This window comes from Crinia signifera, chromosome 5, assembly GCF_055691185.1.
Source record: "Crinia signifera chromosome 5, ASM5569118v1, whole genome shotgun sequence".
In the NCBI taxonomy this organism is placed as follows: domain Eukaryota; kingdom Metazoa; phylum Chordata; class Amphibia; order Anura; family Myobatrachidae; genus Crinia; species Crinia signifera.
The window spans coordinates 317,212,984-317,232,354 of record NC_139221.1 but is presented as its reverse complement, the minus strand read 5'-3'; the positions used below and the strand labels follow the sequence as shown (position 1 = coordinate 317,232,354).

General features: G+C 45.4%; 1 protein-coding gene across 2 annotated transcripts in view; it reads right to left on the bottom strand.

Moving 5' to 3' along the window:
• The window catches only part of DNAAF11 (dynein axonemal assembly factor 11), an 81,158-nt gene that overhangs the window by 37,899 nt on the left and 23,888 nt on the right, over nt 1-19,371 (bottom strand). For both annotated transcript variants that reach the window (XM_083144860.1, XM_083144859.1), the window contains exons 7-10: nt 9,488-9,565; nt 2,998-3,063; nt 2,486-2,555; nt 383-478 (exon numbers count right to left, since the gene is read on the bottom strand). In XM_083144860.1, the coding sequence (XP_083000986.1) occupies nt 383-478; nt 2,486-2,555; nt 2,998-3,063; nt 9,488-9,565 (310 nt within the window). The remainder of the gene's footprint in view (nt 1-382; nt 479-2,485; nt 2,556-2,997; nt 3,064-9,487; nt 9,566-19,371) is intronic.

Here is a 19,371-nt window from a genome sequence, read left to right as displayed (position 1 = left end):
CCTATCAGACCTGTCAATCTTACAGTGCAGCACTCAGCTCATGTCACTCAGAAGGAGTTGGCACTTTGGGCATATTTTATACTGGTGGCTTTCACCTTCCCTGTTTTTTGTATAATGGTGATCAGATCACAGGAAGTATCTTGTGTCAAAGATGGCACATGACTTAGATGCAGCCTTAGTCCAATCACACTGCAATGTTCCCCGGAAGCCAGGCTACTGATTGTGTACCCAATCTGGATGAGCTATCGTGATGCTATCTGTATATTGGGATCACAGGTGGTAACAGCCCAGATTCTGCTTCCACTGGATCACAACAATTAAATTATACGGTACTTTCTTGAGCACAAAGCTGACAATCTAAGTCCACGTGTACTTCATGTACCTTTGGCATAGTGACCACTAAATGACCCGTTGTCTGAGATCTCTTGGCAGTGCTGCTGTCTGGCTTTACTTCTTCAGGGAGGACGAGCTGAAATGGCTAAAAGTGAAAAGGAAATAACATTAATGATACTTCGTCCCACTTCTGCCACCAATATTTTGCTGTGGTGCTCCCTACCTCTGGAACTCTCTTCCACCTCTCTACAGAATCTCAAATGCGCTCTTAAGACCCACTTCATTATCAAACCGAACCATCTCTTCTCCTGACCCTCTGTCCCACACTCACTGTCTACCCCATCTGTATCACCCACATTTTGCCTGCCCCTCCCTTTTATAATACAAACTCTCATGTGCAGGGCCCTCTCCCTTATACCACTCTACTACCAGGTTACAGCGACACCCAACCCTTGGCTTCTGCCACCCTGCTGCTTATCTGGGAATGGGGGGCTTGCAGGTGACAGCTGAGAAATAAAATTAAGGCCTAATTTATTCCATGCATGTTAGCTTTGCATGTCCCCTCCTGGCACATATGCTGTAACAGCACCCTGCAGTCTATGGAGCCACTCGGGGCTTTGTTAGAACGTGCCTAGCACTCAGCTTCCTGGTCCTAGCCCCTCCTTCTCGGTGTCACATATGCTAGTGCCGGGGGCAACAGGATCCTGCTCTGGCACTGTATATGAATAGTCTTCATACTAGCACCCAGCACCTTTCAAAACTCGTTTAGTTCCTCTTACCGATGGTGTGTCACTCTCTGTTGTGGTGCTTAAAGAACATCCTGGTCTGTATTTCTGTGTTGAAATACAGACCAGAGTGTGCTAGAAGCACCACAACAGAGAGCGACACCCAAGGCAGATTACAATAATGAATATGTTCCATCTTACATGACTATAAGCCCCCAAATAAATGTTTAAAACATGGGCAGCCCTTAAAATAAGTTGGTTTCAATAACATGCCAGAAAGTGAATCCTGTTTTTGCGTTATGAGAAAGTAAAAGTGTCATTCTGACTGATTGCTACAGGTTACAACACCTTTTATGCACCAGTTTTCAGAAATGTCCCTCTCTGACCTTCCATCACATCAGGACCTGCCATGCAGGAAATTCCCAGTACGCGGCTGATCTGAAGGGGACGCGGACGGTGTTTCTACGCGTGTGGACATTGATTGATGAAATGTGTAGCAGGAAGTGTCAGATACCAAATAATTCTGCAACTCTATTCCCACGTGAGCCGTGTATACACAGATGCCGGCAGCGGAGTGCTCGAGCTTGCAGAACCAACCTATCTAATGTTTCCCAAATCACTCCGAGGTCTCCAAATGATTTACGCCTTCTATGTAGATGCCACGGAGGCCCACCAAAGCAGTGTGCTCCCCAAGTATGAGCGATTAAAGGAAAACTTAATAGACAATTTAATGCAGTTCTGTGCAAGAGAAGTGTGACGGGGAATTCTCTTACTATTCATATGTCTAAATTAACAGAATGCTTGGCCAGCGGGCATCTGTCTTCTGTGCTGGTTCTTCTGCAGCTTATTGGGAGCAGGTAGAGAATGACACCCAATCAGAGAGCTGCAAGACAATCATACTCCTTGCAAACCCCACCTCAAAACTGGGCCTGGTTGTTGCCGGGTCGAGGTGCTGTGTGAAAGCGCCAAACCTTATCACCTAGGTCGTCCAACCTGGAAATTTGACCTGGCTTATAAGAAGGGCTAAACTGGGTCGCCCTGTGTACAATGAGCAATTTAATGTGAAATCGCCGGACCCAGGTCAGAGGCATATGCGATGTGAAAGGGGTATAAATGGCTGTCTGCTGGCTGATTGGTCGATGGCCGGAGCTATCAAGCAATCAGATTGCTGACAGCCATTCAGTGTATGGAAGCACGTGGGACCACAGGAGGGGTAAGTAACTATTATTATATTTTCAATTATTCCCGTGAATTTTGGGTAAGGGGCCGAGTGCGCTGCTTTGCCCATGGCCTACAATGCTGTTAAGATGGCCCCAGCTGCATGCCGACATTTCAACCATGTTGACGTTCTCTTGTCGGCCTGATAACTGTCAACCCAACTTTCCACACCCATGTTGTCCTTAATGGGCCTAATTATTTTTAATTACCTTTTTTTTTACCAACACTTTTATATAATTGGGCTGGACATCAACATCGACCAGAGAGGTGTCCATATGCCTGTGGAGAAGATGATGGATTTGTTACGTCATTCAGAAAGAAAAAATATTACATATTACATATGTAACTTACATGACAATAAATAATCATTATGGACACCCGGGGAGTTGCACACATGTCCGTTCTTTGGACAGATCATGTGATTTTCTGGTAGCACAGATATTCCACAGCCGAGCATACGCAGCTTGGAGTAACAGTGGTGCGGAATAACTGGACGCAACTAGGGCGTCACGCGTTCTGCATGTAGGCATAATTACGGCCTATTCAGAGGTGAATGGACCGGCTGTTGGGCAGTTGGGATCCCAACCAACAGAGGCTATTGACTATCACAATCACGACCGTCGGTGAGTCATACCACACCTGTCAGGAGAGCCGTGTAAGCCTGCACTTGCCACGACTTTAAGTGCCTTACAGATATTAATTATGCAGTGTACAATTATACCTGTAGATAGCAAGGTCCAAGATGAACTGATTGTTCTCTTCATCATCAACCAAAGAGAAATCCAGCCTGTAAATCAGAGAGAGTAGTAAATATGGAGAGAAAGTGGCGCTTCTATATATATTTAGTAAATATAGTGTAATTTGAGGTATTTGTTGGGGGTAAAAAAAAATACCATTTATTATAAAGCTCTACGGGTTCCATGCATGCAGGTGCCCATATACGGTACAATAATTGCATGAGAGTGTATTGCATCGCACCCGCAAAACGCACCGTGTATGGGCACCTATAGACTGTCAGCTTACCTGGGACAAGCACATGATCTATATTCTCAGGTGCCCTGTAACATGTGTGCACATATAAGTAACATGTTACCACACAATGACCAGTGACTCTATGTGGTCAGATGCCGTCATCAACTGTCTACATTTACTGTCCATCTCCGCTGACACCTAACAGATAACAGGAGTGGATGGAAAGATCTACAGGGTCCAGGCCGACACCAAAATTGCGTCACACGCTAGGTCTCCATTGACAAAAGGTTGACATGTAGTCAAGACTAACAAAAGGTCAACATTAAAGACATGGACCCCCAATTAGTGAAGCGTGTCCCCTCGCGTGGCTCGTTCCCAATCCTAGGCCACGTGGCTCGTGAAGCGTTAAAAAGTCCATAAAAAAAAACCCAGATTGTATTAACCTCATGTCAACCGTTTGCTTGTGTTGACCTTGTTGAACCAGAGCATGTAGATAGATCCATCACCCGGAACCGACAGATAACAACTCATGTTTCATTAGTTATCATGTATTTATTACCAGTCATTTATTTATTGCACATATAAGGGTAAAGTTACTAATATCCCTTTTACACCAAGGAATAGCCCAGGTTGGACCCAGGTCAGCCTTGGTGTAAAAGGGGCCAACCCAGGTCCAGTAACACTGGTCTCCTACCCAGGTCCTGACCAGGGTTAAACACTGGTTGGACCTGGGTCGTGGGCAGTGTAAATGGTCCCAACCAAGGTTGGGACATCCGGGTAGTGCTGAAAGGATACCAGAAGTGCTGGACGCCTTTCCACAGTGCGCTGCAGTGGCAAAAGACAGCAGCCAGGAAGGATACGGGCAGTGCACACAGAAATCATAATTGGATAATTGGATGCAGTATCATTTATATTATTATTATTATTTTGGGGAGGGGGGGACACATGGGAGATTCGGTCTGCTGCTGCAGGGGAAGGGGCTGGGAGAGCACATGGGTGATGCTGCACCTTTATTCCGCTAGGTGTGCTTGAGCACTGAAAAAAACTTTTTGAAAAATATTTTACTAAATAAAAAAATAAAAAAAAAATTTCAATGCTAACTTGTCATGTCTTTTAATTTTTATTTAAAATCATTGAGGGAAAGTTGGATGCCAGTTTATCAGTCCTAAAATGGACATTTTTTATGTCATTCATAGGGAAAAGCAGTGCTGACCCAGGTTCAGTGTAAACGGCGCAGACCTGGGTCCGACCTGGGTCACTGTGCTGGGTATGAAGCTGGGTCCAACCCTGGAAACTCCCGTGTTCAAAGACCAGGGTCCGACCAGGGATTTTGGTGTAAAAGGGGTAAGATGGGAGATCTACTGCAGATGGGATGTTGCCCATAGCAACCAATTAGATTCTACATCTTAGTTATTTAGAAGATAATATAATCTGATCTAATGGGGTCAACCCGTGTCCATTTACACGGGACCTCGACCCAGGTCCTGAACACGGCTAGGAACTGGGTACAGGCCGGTGTAAATGGTCCCAGCACGGGTTGGGACATCCGTCTAGCTTAGGGCTGGGCAATTGCGGCCCTCCAGATGTTGATACCAGCATGCCTTGCATCAGTTTCAGCATGGCCACATAGCAAAACTAATGCAAAGCATCCTGGGATATGTAGTTCATCAACATCTGGAGGGCCGCAATTGCCCAGCCCTGGTCTAGCTGCTGATCCCGGCAGTGCTTTCCAGCAGCGACCAGAGAGTGGGGAGCAGAGAGAGGACGCACTGCTGTAGTCAGCGCACAGGCTCTGAGCACTACCTGGCGCTCTACAGGCGGTCCGCGGGCCAAAGTTGGGGGTGAGTGTTGTGTGTGCCTCCCACCCCAGTAAGAATTTTGAGGGGGGGGGGGAACACAGGGGGAGATGTCGCTGTGCTCCCCCCTTACACTGATCCAGGTTCAGTGTAAACGGCACAGACTCAGGTCTGACCTAGGTCGAAGTGCTGTGTAAATGGGGTATGAACCAGGGATTTTGATGTAAAAGGGGTATTATGGCAGCTAAATCTTTTTGTTAGAATCCTATTAACCTACCAGTATGTTTGTGGAATATGGGGAAACTGGAGTACCCAGAGGAAACCCATGCAAGCACGTGGAGAATATACAAACTCCACACAGTTAGTGGTCAGGAATTGAACTCAGGACCTTATGTCTGAAAGGCAGAAATGCTAACATCTACGCCCGCCTTGCAGGATCAGCAGTCTTCTTAGGAACCCATGCTGGCAGCCAGTTGGGACTAAACAGCCATTCTCACTGAGGGTTCCTCTGTATCATCCTAATAGGTGGAAATTAAATGCATGCATACTGTACACTAACTCACTGTACCTGTGTAACGTCACAGTGTGAATGGACCTGCATTCTGTACACTAACTCACTGTAACTTTGTAACGTCAGTGTGAATGGGCCTGCATACTGTACACTAACTCACTGTTACTATGTAACGTCACAGTGTGAATGGACCTGCATACTGTACACTAACTCACTGTAACTATGTAACGTCAGTGTGAATGGACCTGCGGATCCAGCATTAAAAGCCGGCGGTCGGGATCCCGGCGTTCAAAATCCCAACGCCGGAATCCCGAACGTCGAAATCCCGACAAGGGGGGGACGTGGATCGCCCCCCCTTGCGGGCTCGCTGCGCTCGCCATGCAGCGGGCCTGGTATATTATTACCAACTTTCTGTTCTGCATGGCTACTGTATGTAGGGGATAAGGAGAAGGGGGGGGGGGGGGGATGTGCTGTTTCTAGCGGCTTAAAAGGAGGTTACTGAATACACAGAGAGAGATGCAGGGAAGTTGCGCTATATGGATAATTGATGTGAATTACTGTATATAAGCAGTATGGGAAGCGAGGATGGTTAATGGCTAACAAAAAATGCTGACAGCAATGTAAACGGGACAAGGCTCATTAACATAGCAGCAGCATTATCCAAATGGTATCACAGAAATGGGGGAGGGGGCGGAGGCTGCATTGTGTAGATGCTTCAGAGGTCGGTCTTCTTGGGGATCAATGTAACAATGAGCTGGTACAGTATATGTTATGTACACCCCCAGATATAAATCACATGACTCCACTAAAGTATTCTCATTTCTGTAAGTTTGTCTATTATTTTCTTTTTCTTTTTTAGAACGGTTACTGGATTTATTTTACCACTTTGTTGTGTGTTTTTCATAGATCTAGAAGTGCCGCATCTTTCAATATGAAATCTATCATGTGACAAGTTTGTTGTTGTGACAGATCCATCAGAGTTTTGGAGAGGGAGGTGTGGCTGGGCTGTGTTATCCCTCTCAGGGCAGAGACGTAAGGTGTTGGCCTTTTAAATCCGTGGCTTCAAATGTTAACCCTTTGAGTACCACGAAGCATAGTGCGCGCCTTCGTTCACATTTGCGTAACAGAGTTTAGTGTCCTAGTGAGCTAATCATTAAACTTATCACGCTCACTTACAAAGCTCTCACCCACTCCTCTCCCATTGGCATCACTTCTTTCCCTTTAAAATCCCACCCGCCCTCTTCGCTCCGCTATGCACACTGCGCCTCTTCTGCCTACTGGTTACTTCCTACCGGACTATTCACGTTCCCTACCTCTGGAACTCTCTACCTCTCTCTCTCAGGGGTAGATTTATTAAGCTTGGTGAAGTGATAGAGTGTCTGGTCTTTATCACCGGCCAATCCGCTCCTACCTGTCATTTTTCAAAATAAGTCTGTAACTGCACAGTTAGGAGCTGATTGGCCGGTGATAAAGTACCAGCCACATTGTCACTTCACTGAGCTTAATAAATCTGCCTCTCAGACTCTCCACCTCTCTATAAAACTTCCAACAGCTCTCAAGACCTACTGTACTTCTACACCAAACCCAGCCAACTCTCATCCTAACCCTCAGTTACACGCTCACTGTCTACCCCATCTGTGTCACCCCTGTCTGTCTGCCCCTCCCCTTTAGAAAGTAAGCTCTAACGAGCAGGGCCCTCCCTCCTCATGTGTTTTTCCTGCCGTTTTCTGTCACCTTGATACTTATGTCCGTGTCCTCTGCTGATGCAGCTATGGTTATGTGGATGTGGATTACTACATAAGTGTCTAGATAGAAATTCAATAGGTCTACCCCAAAAGGTCAACATGCAAAAGGTCAAAAGGTTGACATTGGAAAGGTCGACAGGGTCAAAATGGCGAAATGATCAAATGGTAGACACATGATACAGTATTCATGACTTTCACTTTTTTTGTTGTCAATATTGACAGCTGTCAACATGGACCCCCAATTAGTGTTATGCGTACCCACGGGATTCTGTCCCTATGTCGACACCACATGCTGACACGGCTCGACCCAGCACATCGTAAAAATACTCCTTACACATCGCACAAATAACCCAGGTCCAATGTGAAACGGGTATATAGGGAGGAGGCAACGTCAGCTCCAAGAGTTACCTCCTCCCCCACCCCCTTTCTGACGTCAGCAACCCGGCTTATTGCTGGGTCACTGTGAAGGCTAAGGGGGTTATTCAATGTTTGTCGTGCTCCCGCAGCCATCTCCCGACGGGGAGATGGCTGCGGGGCCCTATTCAATGCTGTCTTCCCCGACAGCATTGAACAGGGGTTCTCGGCAGAACGAGCCCAACATCACAAACTGTCGGGCTCGTTCTGCCGAGAAAAGGCGGAAATAGGCGAGCTCCCTGCCGAAGCTTGTCTATTTCTGCCCTCAGCTCGTGGCCACGCCCCTTTCTCGCCGCTCGGGACATTGAATCCCGACCGCCGAGCTCAAGTCGAGCAAAGCGAGAACGGGACAGGGGCACGGCTGTCGAGCCGTGCCCCTGACATTCAATACCCCCCTAAATATTGCAAATGTCAGGTCGCTCCGGGGACGGACATGTGGCCCTTATTCAGATCTGATCGTAGTACAAATTTGTTCTCAAAATGGGCAAAACCATGTGCATGGCAGGTGGGGCAGATGTAACATGTGCAGAGAGAGTTAAATTTGGGTGGGTTGTGTTGAAACTGAAATCTAAATTGCAGTGTAAAAATAATGCAGCCAGTATTTACCCTGCACAGAAACAAAATAACTCACCCAAATCTAACTCTCTCCCATACATGTTACATCTGCCCCACCTGCAGTGCACATGGTTTTAGCCATTTTGAGAACAAATTTGTACTGCGATCAGATCTGAATAAAGGCCATGTATGTGTCCAAATAACAGGTGTGACCTGGCATTTGCGATGTGGAAGGGGTATAAGACTCCAGTTGCAGAGCCAGAGGTGGCTTTGGTCACGGTGGACACGTCGACTGAGGTGGCAAAAATTAGATTGTCAGCTTAAACATAGTGGGGTGTATTCAATGACTTTTGCTCGCTGTCACAGCTCGCAGGGTCAGTATTCAACTGACCCCCTGCACACACTGTTTCACCCTCGCTAGGTTTTTGGAGTGGGGGGGGGGGGGGGGGGGGGGGGACGGCGTGTGTGGCTGCTAAAACAGTGAGGCTCACAGCTAAATGCAGCAGGCACCTTGCATTAGCTGTGAGCCTCGCTGTTTGGGGAATCCTCGCCGTCATCTGGCAGTGAGGGTTCCCCCGGGACGTAGAATAGGGTTTAACCCTCTCGCCGGCTGCACTGAATACGGCCCAGTGTCTGAGGAGTACTGCACAGAACACTGGGAGTTCTACTTCAGATAAGATGTTGCTGTGGGCAACCAATCAGAAACTATCTATTATCTTATAGACGGCGCTAAATAAATAGTAGATTCTGATTGGTTTCCCATAGCAACATCCCACGTGAAATAAAACTCCCACTCAGTAAATTTCCCTCGCATTGTTCTTAGCACCAGTCAGCTATTTAGCTGGGCCAACAAATTCATCATTGATACACACCAGGCATAGTTTGGAGGATATAACTGGGTCATGAACGTGAGGGAATAAATGAGGCCACTAACCAGACAAAACGCAATGCGTGCACGTATCAATGTAAATTGCGCAGAACGCGGCACAGGCCTGTCTGGCAGTCTTTGTGATGAATGCTAATTCTCAGGTTGCCAGGTTGCCGGGCACAGCTGTAATTACCAGGGAGATGCAGCAGGCACGGGCGGCAGCAGATTTGTACAGATCTGCCAAATGTATAATATATTGTGGAATCAGATCTGAGCGCGGCAGGCGCTTATTACAAGTGGAGCATTTCCTACAAACTTTATTTATTGTCTGTGTTTCCTTAGTCACCTACTTGGGCTCGTTAACATTCAGAGCGCGTCCCTCCACTGTGATCAGCGTCCTCGGAGGTCTCACTTTCTTTCTGTCTTCACTGAAGCAAAAACAATGAGACACACATGAAATGACACGTTACATCCCGAGCACAACACGGGCTGATAACACGCGTGCATCCGCTAAATACATTATATTATTTCCTTACACTTGGATATGACAACAGCAGCTCTGCTGTGTGTGCTGTTACTTATTGCACAAATAGAACAGTTTTGTGTCGTATCCAAGGGCAACGTACCTTCCTGTATGTTACTTATATAATTCCCGTATATTACCTGTACAATAAGGGCGTACCTTCCTGTATATTACCTGTACAATAAGGACACACCTTCCTGTATATTACCTGTACAATAAGGGCGTACCTTCCCGTATATTACCTGTACAATAAGGACGTACCTTCCCGTATATTACCTGTACAATAAGGGCGCACCTTCCTGTATATTACCTGTACAATAAGGGCGTACCTTCCTGTATGTTACCTGTACAATAAGGGCGTACCTTCCTGTATATTACCTGTACAATAAGGACGCACCTTCCTGTATATTACATGTACAGTAAGGACGCACCTTCCTGTATATTACCTGTACAATAAGGACGCACCTTCCCGTATATTACCTGTACAATAAGGGCGCACCTTCCCGTATATTACCTGTACAATAAGGGCGCACCTTCCTGTATATTACCTGTACAATAAGGACGCACCTTCCTGTATATTACATGTACAGTAAGGACGCACCTTCCCGTATATTACCTGTACAATAAGGACGCACCTTCCCGTATATTACCTGTACAATAAGGACGTACCTTCCTGTATATTACCTGTACAATAAGGACGTACCTTCCCGTATATTACCTGTACAATAAGGACACACCTTCCCGTATATTACCTGTACAATAAGGATGTACCTTCCTGTATATTACCTGTACAATAAGGACGTACCTTCCTGTATATTACCTGTACAATAAGGGCGCACCTTCCCGTATATTACCTGTACAATAAGGGCGCACCTTCCTGTATATTACCTGTACAATAAGGGCGTACCTTCCTGTATGTTACCTGTACAATAAGGACGTACCTTCCTGTATATTACCTGTACAGTAAGGACGCACCTTCCTGTATATTACCTGTACAATAAGGACGCACCTTCCCGTATATTACCTGTACAATAAGGACGCACCTTCCCGTATATTACCTGTACAATAAGGACATACCTTCCGGTATATTACCAGTACAATAAGGACGTACCTTCCTGTATGTTACCTGTACAATAAGGATGTACCTTCCTGTATATTACCTGTACAATAAGGGCGTACCTTCCTGTATGTTACCTGTACAATAAGGATGTACCTTCCCGTATATTACCTGTACAATAAGGACGTACCTTCCTGTATATTACCTGTACAATAAGGATGTACCTTCCCGTATATTACCTGTACAATAAGAGCGTACCTTCCCGTATATTACCTGTACAATAAGGACGCACCTTCCTGTATGTTACCTGGACAATAAGGAGGTACCTTCCTGTATATTACCTGTACAATAAGGGCGTACCTTCCCGTATATTACCTGTACAATAAGGGCGGACCTTCCCGTATATTACCTGTACAATAAGGACGCACCTTCCTGTATATTACCTGTACAATAAGGGCGTACCTTCCTGTATATTACCTGTACAATAAGGGCGCACCTTCCCGTATATTACCTGTACAATAAGGACGCACCTTCCCGTATATTACCTGTACAATAAGGACGCACCTTCCCGTATATTACCTGTACAATAAGGACATACCTTCCGGTATATTACCAGTACAATAAGGACGTACCTTCCTGTATATTACCTGTACAATAAGGACGTACCTTCCTGTATATTACCTGTACAATAAGGACGTACCTTCCTGTATATTACCTGTACAATAAGGACGCCCCTTCCTGTATATTACCTGTACAATAAGGACGCACCTTCCCGTATATTACCTGTACAATAAGGACGCACCTTTCCGTATATTACCTGTACAATAAGGACGCACCTTCCCGTATGTTACCTGTACAATAAGGACGTACCTTCCCGTATATTACCTGTACAATAAGGACGCACCTTCCCGTATATTACCTGTACAATAAGGACGCACCTTCCTGTATGTTACCTGTACAATAAGGACGTACCTTCCTGTATATTACCTGTACAATAAGGACGCACCTTCCTGTATATTACCTGTACAATAAGGACGTACCTTCCTGTATATTACCTGTACAATAAGGACACACCTTCCTGTATATTACCTGTACAATAAGGACGTACCTTCCTGTATATTACCTGTACAATAAGGACGCACCTTCCTGTATATTACCTGTACAATAAGGGCGTACCTTCCTGTATATTACCTGTACAATAAGGACGCACCTTCCTGTATATTACCTGTACAATAAGGGCGTACCTTCCTGTATATTACCTGTACAATAAGGACACACCTTCCTGTATATTACCTGTACAATAAGGACGTACCTTCCTGTATATTACCTGTACAATAAGGACGCACCTTCCTGTATATTACCTGTACAATAAGGGCGTACCTTCCTGTATATTACCTGTACAATAAGGGCGTAGCATTCTGTATATTACCTGTACAATAAGGATGCACCTTCCTGTATATTACCTGTACAATAAGGACGCACCTTCCTGTATATTACCTGTACAATAAGGACGCACCTTCCCGTATATTACCTGTACAATAAGGACGTACCTTCCTGTATATTACCTGTACAATAAGGACGCACCTTCCTGTATATTACCTGTACAATAAGGACGCACCTTCCTGTATATTACCTGTACAATAAGGACGCACCTTCCTGTATGTTACCTGTACAATAAGGACGTACCTTCCCGTATATTACCTGTACAATAAGGACGCACCTTCCTGTATATTACCTGTACAATAAGGACGCACCTTCCTGTATGTTACCTGTACAATAAGGACGTACCTTCCCGTATATTACCTGTACAATAAGGACGTACCTTCCCGTATATTACCTGTACAATAAGGACGCACCTTCCTGTATATTACCTGTACAGTAAGGACGTACCTTCCCGTATATTACCTGTACAATAAGGGCGTACCTTCCCGTATATTACCTGTACAATAAGGGCGTACCTTCCCGTATATTACCTGTACACTAAGGACGCACCTTCCTGTATATTACCTGTACAATAAGGGCGTACCTTCCTGTATATTACCTGTACAATAAGGACACACCTTCCTGTATATTACCTGTACAATAAGGACGTACCTTCCTGTATATTACCTGTACAATAAGGACGCACCTTCCTGTATATTACCTGTACAATAAGGGCGTACCTTCCTGTATATTACCTGTACAATAAGGGCGTAGCATTCTGTATATTACCTGTACAATAAGGATGCACCTTCCTGTATATTACCTGTACAATAAGGGCGCACCTTCCCGTATATTACCTGTACAATAAGGACGTACCTTACTGTATATTACCTGTACAATAAGGACGTACCTTCCTGTATATTACCTGTACAATAAGGGCGCACCTCCCCGTATATTACCTGTACAATAAGGGCGTACCTTCCTGTATATTACCTGTACAATAAGGACGAACCTTCCCGTATATTACCTGTACAATAAGGACGTACCTTCCTGTATATTACCTGTACAATAAGGACGTACCTTCCTGTATATTACCTGTACAATAAGGATGCACCTTCCTGTATATTACCTGTACAATAAGGGCGCACCTTCCCGTATATTACCTGTACAATAAGGACGTACCTTACTGTATATTACCTGTACAATAAGGACTACCTTCCCGTATATTACCTGTACAATAAGGACGCACCTTCCTGTATGTTACCTGTACAATAAGGACGCACCTTCCTGTATATTACCTGTACAATAAGGACGCACCTTCCTGTATGTTACCTGTACAATAAGGACGTACCTTCCTGTATATTACCTGTACAATAAGGACGCACCTTCCTGTATATTACCTGTACAATAAGGACGTAGCTTCCTCTATATTACCTGTACAATAAGGACGTACCTTCCTGTATATTACCTGTACAATAAGGACGTACCTTCCTGTATATTACCTGTACAATAAGGACGTAGCTTCCTCTATATTACCTGTACAATAAGGACGCACCTTCCTGTATATTACCTGTACAATAAGGGCGTAGCTTCCTGTATATTAACTGTACAATAAGGACGTACCTTCCTGTATATTACCTGTACAATAAGGACGTAGCTTCCTCTATATTACCTGTACAATAAGGACGCACCTTCCTGTATATTACCTGTACAATAAGGACGCACCTTCCTGTATATTACCTGTACAATAAGGACGTACCTTCCCGTATATTACCTGTACAATAAGGACGCACCTTCCTGTATATTACCTGTACAATAAGGGCGTACCTTCCTGTATGTTACCTGTACAATAAGGGCGCACCTTCCTGTATATTACCTGTACAATAAGGGCGTAGCTTCCTGTATGTTACCTGTACAATAAGGGCGCACCTTCCTGTATATTACCTGTACAATAAGGACGTACCTTCCTGTATATTACCTGTACAATAAGGGCGTAGCTTCCTGTATGTTACCTGTACAATAAGGACGTACTTTCCTGTATATTACCTGTACAATAAGGGCGTAGCTTCCTCTATATTACCTGTACAATAAGGACATACCTTCCTGTATATTACCTGTACAATAAGGACGTACCTTCCTGTATATTACCTGTACAATAAGGACATACCTTCCTGTATATTACCTGTACAATAAGGACATACCTTCCTCTATATTACCTGTACAATAAGGACGCACCTTCCTGTATATTACCTGTACAATAAGGGCGTACCTTCCTGTATGTTACCTGTACAATAAGGGCGCACCTTCCTGTTTATTACCTGTACAATAAGGGCGTAGCTTCCTGTATGTTACCTGTACAATAAGGGCGCACCTTCCTGTATATTACCTGTACAATAAGGACGTACCTTCCTGTATATTACCTGTACAATAAGGGCGTAGCTTCCTGTATGTTACCTGTACAATAAGGACGTACCTTCCTGTATATTACCTGTACAATAAGGGCGTAGCTTCCTCTATATTACCTGTACAATAAGGACGTACCTTCCTGTATATTACCTGTACAATAAGGGCGTAGCTTCCCGTATATTACCTGTACAATAAGGACGTACCTTCCTGTATATTACCTGTACAATAAGGGCATAGCTTCCCGTATATTACCTGTACAATAAGGACGTACCTTCCTGTATATTACCTGTACAATAAGGGCGTAGCTTCCTGTATGTTACCTGTACAATAAGGACGCACCTTCCTGTATGTTACCTGTACAATAAGGACGTACCTTCCTGTATATTACCTGTACAATAAGGGCGTACCTTCCTGTATATTACCTGTACAATAAGGAAGTACCTTCCTGTATATTACCTGTACAATAAGGACGTATCTTCCTGTATATTACCTGTACAATAAGGACGTACCTTCCTGTATATTACCTGTACAATAAGGACGCACCTTCCTGTATATTACCTGTACAATAAGGACGTACCTTCCTCTATATTACCTGTACAATAAGGACGTACCTTCCTGTATATTACCTGTACAATAAGGGCGTACCTTCCTGTATATTACCTGTACAATAAGGGCGTAGCTTCCTCTATATTACCTATCTACTTCAGATGGGATGTTGCTATTGGCAACCAATCAGACACTATCATCTAGAAGGTGCTAAATAAATAATTAGCAACATCCCATGTGAAATAGATCTTCCCCTCAAACACCTGGCTACGCCTGCATTGTCCTGACACTCCCAGAAACCCCATGGTTACTCACGGTTACCACCCACAAATGCCGGCTAGTAGCAGGCTTTTATCACAGGACGGCTTCCATATGGTATAGAGCAGAGGGGGAGCGGCTATCCCTGGAGACCCCACTTTAGGATGACACCTCCCCAGACTCCAGAAAGAGACTGTACTTCACCCACACAAGTGCTTAGCCGATTGTAAAGTGCCAGGCGAGTATGTGAGCATTAGCATACACCCTTCCCCTCTCTCAAACACACAAATGCGGTTTCAAGGTCCCATCCCCTGAGGTTTGCAAAGCACTATATGGCATTAATACATCAGCCCTAGACAGTATGGTGCGTGCACTTCAAGAACATTATCTAAAATTGCCTGGAGGTATTGGGTACATTTAAAACTGCATCTAATGAGATAGTGATGGGAGAATTACTGCCACAATAGGAAGAACCCAGTTCAGTGGAATGTGCCGCTGGCATTGAGGCAAGGCAAGGCTGCCCACATCAGCCTTATTTGGTAGTTCCAACGTCGCATGTTTTCCCTCCCACCTCTATGGGGTACAAGGAGAAACATGCGATGCTGGTGGGTGTGATGTGCCATTTCAGGACGGCACATCGAGTTCATAACGTGAAAATAAATTCCCATCAATCCCTTAGATAGCTGGATAGAGATGGAAATGTAAGAAGCAGCAAAAAGATTGAAGTGAGCCAGAGGCAACCAATCAGCTGCTACGTATAATTTTATAACATGCTCTTGAAAAAAGTGACATCAAAGCTGATTGGTTGCCATAAGAGGCTACATATAAGTGATGTTTTGCGTCAGGTACGGCAGAGCCTCTCCTATTATACTCAGGGCTGTCTTAAAAATATTGTAGGCCCTGGGCAAAGCAATGCACTGGGGGCCCTACCCAATCATTAACAGGATCATTTATTTACACAAATCATAACACACCCCTCCTGCACCATCTCTTTACTTGCTTCCATATAATGAAAAGCTGTCATCACTCTGATTGGTAGATAGCTTCAGCCATCCACCAATCAGCATTCACTGGCTGGCTGCAGGCTGGGAAGCAATAAGAGAATGTTGCCCTGTGATTGGTGGATAGCTTCAGCCATTCAACAATCAGCATGCTTACAGTTATTCACTGTCTGGCTGCAGGATGGGAAGCAGGAAGAGAATGCTGACTAGGCCGCTCTGATATTCTCTACTGTCTCCTAAGATTCTCAGGAGGCAGATGATCACAGCCCAATCTGCCCCTGCTGGGAGGCCCTTAGAAATGGAGGGCCCTTGGGCAGCTGCCCATTAAGCACATACGTTAAGATGGCCCTGATCATACTGTATACTCCAGAGTTTCAGCACACGTTACCGCGCGTACACCTGCTTGGGAGTGTATTTATAATCATGAACAATGTGAGAGTATGTGAAAGCATGAAGTGGAATGAACGCCTGACGGCGCAGACATCCAATACGTAAGACGCAGCACACTCACTGCGACGGCATAAATCACACAACCTCTAACGTTGCCAGCAGCTATTTCCCCAGCAATACAAATGTCACACAGCAACACTGTTTTTCATTGTAAAATGTCTCTCTCTAGGGGCAGACGTTAATCACGCGGCAGCGCACAGGAAATTCTATTCACTTCTACTTAAAAAAAGGAACATTCAGCAGGAAAAACAAGTTTCTATAATGTCATTTTTCAACTAAAATTATATATCAATACTAACCCAGTATCTCAGATTTAGGGGCCCATTTATCAAATGATGGGTCTGATTCAGACCTGGTCGCTAGGCTGCGTATATTCGTACAAGCGAGCGGATATGTTCGTACATCTGCTCGCATGCAGCCGGATGGGTGAAAGATCATTGAGTGATTTTGCATGCACAAACCCCCAAAATCAAACTGGGGAGCAAATTTGGCCCCCTATGAGCGGGTCTGAATAAACCACAATATTTGTGGCTATGTCCAGAAAACAACCGCAAATATAATGTATCCGTGTAATGTGGGAAGGAGGGACTACAGCGGACATCGCCCATACCTGCCGTGATCCCTGCATTGCCGCTTCTACTCGATTTAACAATGTTGCCCACCTCAGCTCCCCCAATGTTTTTATTATAGCAGCTTATGGGCTACAAGTTCAAGGGATGTAGGCCCTGATTCTGGTTAACTCGGTAAACTGCAAAGCTGGGTGCCCCCATGTCCATGTGCCACCACTGCCCCGTCCGCCCCCATCCCGCTGCGAACGCCCCCAGCGGATGAGTTCCCCCGCTGGAAATGGCTGCTATGCAAGCTGGTCTACCTGACCGCACATGGAAGTTAGAACCCCTACCAGGCAGCAGCAATAGATCAATTCTATCACATTACGGTAGGTTTCCAGGAAGGCCCGACAATAGGAATGAACCACCTCAGTCTATTGCATTATGCTGGTGGCCAGGGCCACCGCGATGAGACAGGTGCAGTTTACTTGGGACCAGGACTTTCTCGGAGGGCCCAGTTCAAGCAACGCCCACATTTCTTTGTGCACATTCTTAGCAATGTACAATAAGCAGAGCACGGTATGACCACGCCCACTCAATTGGCCACACCCTCACTCTAGTACCGGGGGCACCTCTTATGTCTCTACAGCACTGCTGATGGTACACAGGCACCTCGCCCCACAGATACCGTAATGTATTTAGATGTGCACAGACATGACTTGGCCTAGTCACCATTTCTCTTTCTATACTCTAGTCACAGAGTGCAGGAGGGAGTTCATGGTGATTGGACTGTGTGATCACTCAGCGCTTCCTCCTGGACTACTTCCATAGGAGGAAGATAACATTGGAGATACAGAATTTCAGGAGCGTACTGTTTCCGCGGCAACCCCCTCAAACTTGTCACTTCGCTAGTTACTGAGGCAAAGCTTCTTAACAGTTTTCATACTATGCATGATACGGAGCTGAAGCCAAGCATATGGATAGGGATATTGCGGCTGCAGAGATGAATATAACTCACGTGTAAATATGAGTGTAGGGCTCAATGGTTACAGGGATCAAACTTGCATCGGACCACTGTGTGTGGGAAGAAGCACAAAGCGATATCACAGATCGATCACTGCACTTCCTCCTGCCACCTGTGAGCAATGGGACTGCTTGCAGAGTAGGTGGGGCCAACAAGTGGGTGTGTTTCATTATGCAAATGAACTTGAACAAGCCAATAATGTGATGCTGTGTCACTGATAGTGTGATACTAATAAGCTGCCCTGTGATGTCATGTACTGTATATGGGCGATAGGTCGCACTGAGGTAGACATACACCCCCTCCCCCCCATGCACACACACACACACACACCATTACTCCAGCTTACGCCACACAAGGTAGGAAGGGACAGGGTGGGTGTTGGGGCACACAGTTGCAAACCCAGGATTTGTAGAGGGGGATTTCCAAATGAAGTCCACAAACTCCCACTCTGGGGAACATTGGAGCAAGTGCGGGAGCCTGGGGGAGCAGTGGAAGGACCTAGTAACGACCTGGAGCATTAATGTACACATTGGTCTTTCTATACACTGTATACTGTATGGAATACACTATTATTAGCTAACACTATAGATGGTCTATAGTATGGGCAGTAGCAAACATTGAAATAATATAAATAAGTGGGCAGGAAAAGGTGAAATACACCATAATAAATACACAAACTTAACCCCTTCCCGACATTTGACGTATATATACGTCATGGCCGGGAAGTACTTCCCGACACATGACGTATATATACGTCATGACTTCAAACTGTCACTGCGTCTAGAGACGCAGTGACAGAGGGACGATGTCTGCTGTCCCTGACAGCAGACATGTCCCTGCATGCCCAGGGGGGGCTGCGATGCCGCCCCCCCGTCGGCGATCGCTGTGATTGGCTGTTCAGTGTGAACAGCTATTCACAGCGTTTTCTGTGTCACCGGCGAATAACGTTCGCCGGTGACACGGGATCGGAGGTGATTGGTGCTGTAAAGTACAGCACCA